A 9,181-nucleotide genomic window follows, 5' to 3' on the forward strand; every position below is an offset into this window, starting at 1 on the left:
GAAACAAAATATCAATTTGAGTTTATTAATATCTATATTGATACCAATGCAACAGACAAGACACTGCAATACCATCAATCATCCAGGGTATTTCAAAGGTCCAGACTGATCAATTCAAGGGTACGGAAAATGGACCAGCTAGTATGACAGACTAAGTAACCTCTTACAACTTATAATTTCCAAAACCAACAACACCCCCAAAGGACTCGCATCCTCTTGTAAAGGAACATGGAAAAACTATTGAGTCGTCAAAACGTAATGTCACCCGAATGACAGACCACTTTCAGCAACAAGAAGCTTCGGCAGAGTTGACAGACGAAGCAGGATAACATCTCTGTGCACGGCAACCCTCAGAATTGCTAACACTAACAATTTTGACAATCAGAAAAAGGTGTATACAGAACTAGCTGCGGCACTAGGCCACGCAGATTTACACTCTGAAGCTTTGCCTTGTCTTGATCATACGCTTCAATGATGAGAGCCAAAAGTTGCACTCATCCCAATCACTGGTCGTCAGAAGAATCTGCACCATCGAAAAACAGTTGATATATAATTAAGGTAACATCACAAGAATCTGCACCTTCCACCAGAACATTAGCAAAAGAGATTATGGCAGCACATACATAATTGAATTCTATTCGCAGTGTAAAGGAATTTAACTACTGATGAAACCTAATTTTATTTGGAAGAAAAAAGAATTCTGCATTTATTTTTGTCCAATAAAAAGCAAAGGTGAATTAAAAAATCAAGAGATTATTATATGATGTAAAACCACAATGTCTGATTGTAAGCAGGAGAAGGAGATCAGATGTCATTGTTTTCACCAAAGAGCAAAAAACTGACTTATTTCTAAAAAAACTTTGAAAGATGACTTATTTCCATGTTAGAGTGAAAACAATCTAATCAGTTTTAGAAAACAATTTAGCAGGGTACCATGGGTGTCAGGAGGGAAATCCTTTGCTCTGCTCAAGAAATCCATGAGGTGGAAGCCAGAAAGTGCAACCCTAATTACAAGATTAATTTGTTAAGTTTACCTGAAGTTGCATTGCAGTGGCAAAATCACTACTATCAAGTGCACTGCACATCTGAATGAGTTTTGATGAAACATTTGGAGATATATCTCCAGTGTTGAGTTTGGCAAATAATGCCCCAATCTTCTTTGAGTTGTCTTCAATTTCACGTTTTTTAGCTGGTGCACCTCCCAAGGCTTTGGAAGTCTCATCAAATAGTCTGCTCAGTGTTGCAATAACAGGTCTCAGCTCAGCTGCAAAAGACAAGAGAAGGCAGCACCAAATGTAAAATCAGGTGAATCATATAGTAGGTAGCAAAAAATATTTGCTAAACTAGTACAGTGAAGATACGGATTTTTGTTACTTTATAAAATGAATATCTTGTTGGCATCAATTTAGTAGGCAAGTGAAGCAGGAAATCAGTTGGTCACAAAACAAATACAAGCTTTAGATTTGCATTCCACGTACCAGACACATTCGATGTATCAGCTGTTTGCACAGTGGGGGGAGGTGCAGGAGGAGCAACGGTAGGCTGAGCTGGTGGTTGCGCCTGTGTTGGACTTGAGGGCTGTGCAGGACTCAAGCCTGGCCGCTGAACAAAACCTTGATTGGTTGACGGTATAAACCTAGAAGCTGAATTAGTCGGAACAGCAGGGGTAAACATCTGGTTAGGGTTTGTTCCTGGAACTGAAGGGACGGGTGGAACAGTCTGGTATTGAGCCGGCGGTGCAGGCTGATGAAACGTGGTGGGAGGTCCACTTTGGAACTGGGCAGGTGGTCCAGGAGCATATGATGAATTCGCAGGAGGCTGTTCAGACAAGAGATATCACTTCATAACTGGCATTACAACATTAACATGAGATGAAAAACTTAGATCATCATTCTACATACCGTGTAGAGCTGGGAACCCAAGGTACTTGCTTGGTGATATTGCTCTGGGTTTTTGAGACTCGGTACGTTTGCAGGAGTAAATGTCTTCACTGTTTGATGTGGAACCGGTAATGGAGCCGGGCTTGGCTGTTGAAGGTAAAAACAACAAATAAACAACGAAAACTGTAGAAAAAAGTAATGGAGACGGACTATGCTGTTGAAGGTAAAAAGAACAAATAAATAATGAAAACTGTAAAAACAAATAATATTAAACGAACATCAAAATAAAAAATATCATAATTTCCTAGATAAATAATATAGTAGCTTTTCAAACATCTTTGCCTATTTATTATTTGGCTAACTAGATTTTTCCTGTTAAACTGACTATTTTTCACAGCAAATTATGAAACAGGTTCAGCACAGGACAGTTTAGCAACTGAAAACTGGGGCTAAGAAGTAAAAAGTAACATATACTTAAAGACAATAAAAAAACAAAAAAGTAAATGGAGGATCACTTATCTGTTCAGAAATCACACATCGTAATTTTACATTTATTTAGATATTCCATACTAGGCCAGAATGGACAGCAGCATGGCAATGTACAATTCAAGTCACTAAAATAAAGGTTCCCACAAAACAAAATACCTGGGTGTCCACTGGTGTGTTTTGAGGAACAAACATTTGTGTTTGATGTTGAGGTTGATATCCAGCATATCCCGAGTAGGCTGCATTGTGTGATTGCGGGTAAACTTCTGGATATGTATTGCTTGGCACATTGGCTCTACTATTAGGTGGTTGCGGGTAAACTTCTGGATAGCTTTGCACATTATTATATTGTTGAGGCACCTGCAGTTAGTCAGAGTAGAAAATTAAGGGAATGCATCTCTCTAGCATAAGATAATATTTTGTGTTACAAAATTACAGGGCCAAAACATATAATATAGAAACAAGTATTAAGATGGAAGAAATGATTATAACCTGGTAAAGATTCTGGGAAGGGTCTGGGGTGTAGCTCCGTTGATTTGGTAGGTAGGAGGAGCTGTTGGCACTACTCTCTGGAACAGAACTCCTGGTAGCATCATTCTCTGGAAGAATACTTCTGAATTAATACTACGATTTAAAATATCAAAGTCTAGATCATTAACTTGCTAAAATATGAAAATAACAGCATGGAAGCATTAAAACATGATTTTATTCCTTTGGTACTACGACTTCTAATCAAGCAACAGCCCCTCTTTGTTAGAGCAATATAAGCGAACGAGAAAAGTTTGCCATGTGCAGCTCTTCATTCAGCATATTGCACACCAGAAGGAAACAAAAGGAGCATGAAGCAAAAAAAATGTTATAATGTTGATCTGCATGTTTAAGCTACTTCAAACCAACACAAGACAACAAACATAATATCAATATCAAGTCATGTAAGTTTGCAGCAACCTTCTGTAGAAAATGCAATTCGATCTCTCAGTATAGTCAGCTCATCTGAATTTTCATCTGCTCCCATAAGCTTCAAGTACTCCATTGCAGTTTTAAGAAGGCCTTGACTGGCCAACAGCTCTGCATAGTTCTCAACAAGCTTAGATAGAGACGCGCTAAACCTCTTATGGCCCGTGGCAAGGGCGAGAGTAATGGTCTTCTCCATCAAATCCTGCACTTACACACCAATCAATTAGGACTGGATGCGGCACGGCATAGAAAAATGGTGTTTTGTCATCCATTTGTACCTGGAGAAGATCAACATAAGTCTTTCCACCATCTTCAGAGCTCAGGTTGCGAGACCATATTTCAACAGCTTTATCAATATTTCCAGCACAAATGTAACATAGGGTCGCAGCTAGCATATCACCAGCACTCAGAAGTCTAGATGCAAGAGTGTCACATAAAACATTCCATTCCTCTTTCCCGGCAAACTGGTGCAAAGTTGCAAAATATGTTAGCTTACACAAGTTCATACAATACCATAATTTTAAAACTGGAACAGTAATTGAACCGGACAACCACCAGTTCACTCGTTTAAGGATAAGTCCCCTAAATAATAATGATAATCTATAGATTATTCATTATATAATTTTTCAAACTATGTTTTCTGTTTAATACAAGGTGGACAGTTCGATAATAATCAGGTTTGGTTTCATAACTAGGAAAATATGCCCCAAAGCAACATGAAGGAAAGTAGGTGAAACACATGAGACAAGTTAGGTTCTACATCAGCTCCCTGAATAGATGCAAGATACTCCCTCTGTCCCATAATATAAAACACAATGCATTTTAATTTTACACCGAGAGCTGAAAACCTGAAACCACCACAAGGTAACTAATCTACATGGAAACAGGTCATATCCGATCTCCAAGCCTTGTAATAAAAAATACTGAATACTAAATAACAGAACATGAAAGTTGATTCAAGACAAATGAGTAATAAATGATGTCAACAAAGGGCACTTACTGCGCACAGTAGTGCAAGTGTTTCCTTCCATGCATTTAGTGGCCATGTACTCACAAAACTCATCAAGTCATTGCCAACCATAGCAGAAACAACCTGGAGTTCAAACCAACAGAAAGAAACGTCATGGTAATGCAACTGTAACTTTCAGAAATAAGAAAGCACGGAGAATCAGTAACCAAGTAAGATTTCATTACCTTTAAATAGGGTGAGATACTGTTCTTAAGATATTGGTTTCTGGTGCTCTCCCATAGAGCAGAACCACCAGCATGGGCAATAACCAGAGCATCAGCCATACGATTTGCTGCAAGGCACTGATTAACAGCACCTTTGTAGTCTCCAACTACCAATGCATGTTGAATACTTTTGTCAATTGATGGATCAGATGGCACAATATTTTCAGGCATTTCCTGCTCAATCTCTTGGACATTTGTAGACATTGGCTCCTCAGCCAAGCTAGTCTCTGAAGGTTGAGGATTATTGAAAAAATCATCACCGTTATCAGCAAGAAATTGGGCATCCATATTATCAGTACCATGATCAATATTAAGTGTATCAGCCAATGCTTTGCTCAGCTCATCAGTTGCATTCACAGTCGGTTCTTGAGGTGGATTGAATCCAAGATGAACAAGCAATTTTGTTCTGGCAGTATCCCCATCCTCGAACATAACCCTTAAGAAGCTCCATGTTTCTTTCTCCTCCTCGGATCTATTTTTAAAATGTAGACATATAGTTAGTTGGTAAGCAAACATTAGGGATTCTTCTACATAAGAGGAGGAACATACAAAGATTCTTGTGATTTTTGGTCACACAAAGCACGCAGTGCACTTTTGTCCCTATTCTGCATAGCAGCTTCAAATTCAGTTGACCGGCTTACTAGACTCTGCTCAATCACCAAATTATGCACATGCACCTACAAAAGGAACAAATGCACTCAGACAAAGGAACTTGAACAGAATCACACATCAGGGCAGTAACCAAGCAAACTTACCTCAGAAGTACCCGCTTGTGTGCCTTGGGCTGGATGGAAGGAAACAAGTTTGCCACCAAAGCCGAAAGATGCACCCGTGGGGCATTTCAACCATTTTGGAGCTGCAGCTCTTGGACGCGCTAAATAAAAATTTAGTGTTCATTAGATAACACACATGGAGATGGAAACATTATTATATAATTAGTAACAACAAAGAATCTCTAAAATTGTTCAGCTAGAGCTTGGTGGATAGAAGAAATGGCATCTCGTGATTACTGTTTATAGAAAAAAAAATATACAAAAGGTCCAATTTTGACTATTTAAAAGTAGGGTCCTAAGTCATGAGAGCAACTTTTATTGATCAGCACAAGATCAAATCAGCTAGTCTGAGATTTGTTTCAGTGGAGAAAAATAAGCAATAGTAGTAGTACTACACAGTTAACATAGCGTGGGACTTAATACAGAACAGCTTTTGGCATTAAATGAAGGGTTGATCAAAGGCAATCTAACTTTTTTCGAATAATGGAGACACAATCTGAACTTACTGGTTAAAAAACAAAGTTAAATGTCATAGCATAATGAATATCTAATTGTTTCAAGAAGTTAAACATTCGGCAGTATTCTAAATTACCTGAGGCACCAACAGTGCTGTCACCAGCTGCATACAGGCTGGAGAACTGTAAAAGAAATGCATAAGAACTTCAGAGAACTATAGCTTTGTAAGCCAATCAAACATGAAAGTACTAGTGCGTTCAATTAAAAAAAACAGCACATAAGCCATTTTGGAGCCACAGCCTATCCTGGAGATTATTGTGAAACTATAAGCATCTGACTGATCATTAGGATAAAAGGAAGGAACCATTAACTTCTGTATTAGGCAAATCCATCATATTAATTGTCTTCAAGTAAAAAAGATTTGGTGAAGACTGAAAAAAGCTAATTACAGGGCTTAATTTTTCCAGTGAATGGAGTACCACATAATTCTTTATGTAGCTCTAACATATATCCAACAAAACCAAAATTTTGACACCATACTGCAATGCATTTTATAAACCATGATAGACCAAGTATAAACCAGTCAAGCTGACACATTACCTCCAAGTTGTGTACACCGATCTTCCCATCATATGAAGATGCTGCTACAACACCTGGAATTTTCCGGTACCAGTGAATGTCAAAGTTACCGTTAGAGCTTGTTGGTAGCTCACTGATAATCTACAAAAAATAAAGCAAGGAACAGTGGACAGTTAGAATATTAGAGAAGGTATGCACGATGGTGTTTCAGCTTTTAAGAGTTAAAATATACCTCTCCACTAACTGTATCCCAGCATATTGTTCTATTGTCTTTAGCACAAGTAAGCAAGAATGAACTGTCATAGGGGCACCATGACATACCAATTACACCTGGTCAACATAATAATTACAAATAGGGTAAGGAGGAATATAATATTAAGTGTGATTTGTGTAAACCATCATCACTTGATGAAATAAAAAGGAGAACTGCAAGAGAAATTAAACCTTTTGAGTGTCCCACAAATTCCCGTACAGGTGCAATGGTTTTCCTCACATCCCATACCTAGTAAAGAATATATGAGCAGAGTTAATGATAACAAAAAACTCCCCACAAGAAAGACCCTAAAATTATTTAAACTGAAGTGCCAGGGGTTGTACTGCTACATTAAGAGAGTCGATAAATGAATATTTGTTTCGTTTACTCTAGCTATGAGCCATGATCCACATATGGAGAACAAAAACTACAAAAATAGAAAAGAAAATAAATGAGAAGGACAGAAAAATGGCCATTACTCTCAAAGAAGGAGAGTTGTCGTCATCTGATGCAAGAATTAGCTGGGTGGACATGTCTGGATTCCACTGGAGAACAGAACAGTTCCTTCTATTTGAATCTGAAAAGCTATTTAAAATGCAGATTGAAATTTAGTAACACAAATAATACACACTGGTTTTCAATAATAGGGAAAACATAAAGAAAGTCCAGAAGGTAGCTATGTCAATTACCTAGTTAATGGTTTCTGGGTTCTCAAATCCCAAACTACTGCAGGTTGATATTCAAAATAGTGAGCCAAACCGGTCAAAAGTCCAAGTGATGGTAATAAACTGTTACAGAAGCAACCATACTGTCTTACCTGTAATCCCGTTACTAGAAGCTGATGCTAGTATATGCTGAAACTTGGGATTCCAGGTTAAGCAAGATATTTCAGCTTGAGCATTCGAACCAACATTCTGCAAGACATTACAAGAACCATTTAACCATGCAATACAGGCAAGCAACATATAAGATAGCCAAAACTGGCGAGCAACATGCATGTAGACGGGAAGTGTTGGCAAGTGCACGATTTGATTGCAGCAACAAAACATTAAGAACCTATAGAAAGAACTGTCTGGTTTGAAAAAGAATGTTCGCAACCTAGACGTGACTTCCAGGCTGAAAAAACTGCAAACATAAGCTACTGTTAAAGCCCAGCTTTAGGTAGGATTGGGCTCTAGTCATACTTTAGTTGGGTTGATGAAAATGAGAGTGATGCTCATCGGGACTTGGCCCCGTGATGCTACGATCCTCACAAATACAAGACACAGTAACATGCTCTCCACACATAAAACAAAGGATGCAAGCAGAAGGGTTGCAGAGATCGTGCATTACAAAGGTTAACAGTAAGGATGCAATCATCTTCTAAGTGAAGAACCTATTTGCCAGGCAGCGGATACCTTCAGTGGCGGGAAGACGTTTGGCTCGCAGGGGTTTTTGAGATCCCAGATGCAAATGTCCCCCTCGTTACCCCCTGAAGCGAGCCGATTGGGTGTGAGCTCGCTAAACTCCAATCCAGTGACCTGCCAAACGCAATCGACACACCATCAGAGCCACGGGGAACGCAATTCTATCCAGGCAGCAGCAGCAGGAGCAGCGCCACTCACCGCCCCGTTGTGCTTCTCGAGCTGCGCGACCATGACGTCCTCCGCTTGCCCCTCGGAGCTGCAACAGCGACAAACAAACAGATCAGGACACGGGCAGATCTCGGGGGCGGGGCGGGCTGGATCCGCGCGAACCTGATCATGCTGAGCGGGTTCCAGACGGCGACGGAGCCGTCGCTGAGGCCGCCGGCGAGGAGGCCGAGGGAGAAGGAGTCGCCGTCGGCGGCGCCCGGGCGGGACCAGCAGAGGCGGTTGAAGCGGTCGGGGGAGGGGGCCGCGGCGAGGAGGGGCAGGTCGGGGGAGTCGGACTGGAAGTCGAGGCTGAAGATCTCGATGTTGGCCGACGCGGAGAATTGCATGTCGACGGCGCCGCTCATGGTGCCGGCGGCGAGGTAGGGCGCCTCCGGCGCGAGCGCCGTCAGCGCCGCGCGCTGCGCGCTCTTGATGCACGCCATCTCCGGCGACCGCCGCACCAGATCTGGGTGCCTACGCACGCGCCCGCGCCGCGCTCTCGCCGCGGGACAAGGGGGGTGGGGGGGCGTTGCTCTAAGGAAAAAGGTTCCGCGATCTGGACTGGATGGAGGCGAGGAGGACCGAGGGGAGGGGGTGGTGCGGCGGGCGTGGGTTATTGTGGCCGGCTGGGCTCGTGCTGTTTGTGCGTGCCTGGGTCGATCTGCCCCGGATCTCCCGATCGGGGTAAAAGCGGCCGCGTGCGTGCTGGCTCGCGTGAGTTGGAGGACTCGGCCGCGTCACTCGAGTGATCCCGGCCGTCGGCTTTGACCGCGTGGTCTGCTGTGCAGCGTCGGATTTGAAGATGTTTGAACTTGCAAATGTCGGTCGGGAAATTGAACCTGATCTACGTGTAGTCATGTGGGGATTCCTACGACGCGTTTTGCTAGGGGAAAGTAACGTATTCCTTCAGCGTTGCAATCATAATAATACACAGGCATAGGTGATCGGATC

General features: G+C 41.6%; 1 protein-coding gene across 2 annotated transcripts; it reads right to left on the minus strand.

Annotated features, from left to right (window-relative positions):
* On the minus strand, positions 1 to 8,892 carry LOC125535894 (transducin family protein / WD-40 repeat family protein). Of its 2 annotated transcripts, none has more exons than XM_048698960.2 (22): positions 8,354 to 8,892; positions 8,222 to 8,279; positions 8,015 to 8,137; positions 7,435 to 7,531; positions 7,307 to 7,340; positions 7,097 to 7,202; positions 6,809 to 6,866; positions 6,597 to 6,694; positions 6,386 to 6,505; positions 5,922 to 5,967; positions 5,312 to 5,430; positions 5,106 to 5,233; positions 4,518 to 5,028; positions 4,324 to 4,416; positions 3,602 to 3,787; positions 3,315 to 3,525; positions 2,859 to 2,965; positions 2,526 to 2,726; positions 1,902 to 2,027; positions 1,479 to 1,818; positions 1,035 to 1,264; positions 1 to 523 (listed from the first exon to the last, which is right to left on the minus strand). In XM_048698960.2, the coding sequence occupies exons 1-22, from the start codon at positions 8,671 to 8,673 to the stop codon at positions 431 to 433; spliced, it is 3,405 nt and encodes a 1,134-aa protein (XP_048554917.2). In that variant the 5' UTR covers positions 8,674 to 8,892; the 3' UTR covers positions 1 to 430. The 2 variants fall into 2 exon arrangements, with proteins under 2 accessions (XP_048554917.2, XP_048554916.2); XM_048698959.2 differs by having other exon boundaries at positions 7,307 to 7,343.
* Between the last annotated feature and the right edge of the window lie 289 nt (positions 8,893 to 9,181).

Source organism: Triticum urartu, chromosome 2A (genome assembly GCF_056163025.1).
Source record: "Triticum urartu cultivar PI428250 chromosome 2A, HENAU_Tu73, whole genome shotgun sequence".
Taxonomy (NCBI): domain Eukaryota; kingdom Viridiplantae; phylum Streptophyta; class Magnoliopsida; order Poales; family Poaceae; genus Triticum; species Triticum urartu.

Coding starts and splice junctions, on each gene's coding strand:
- LOC125535894 (XM_048698959.2), bottom strand. CDS start 8,673: ATGGCGTGCATCAAGAGCGCGCAGCGCGCGGCGCTGACGGCGCTCGCG. Junction 6,506..6,596: donor GGGATACAGTTAGTGGAGAG/GTATATTTTAAC, acceptor TATTTTTTGTAG/ATTATCAGTGAGCTACCAAC. Junction 5,431..5,921: donor CAGCACTGTTGGTGCCTCAG/GTAATTTAGAAT, acceptor ATTTTTATTTAG/CGCGTCCAAGAGCTGCAGCT.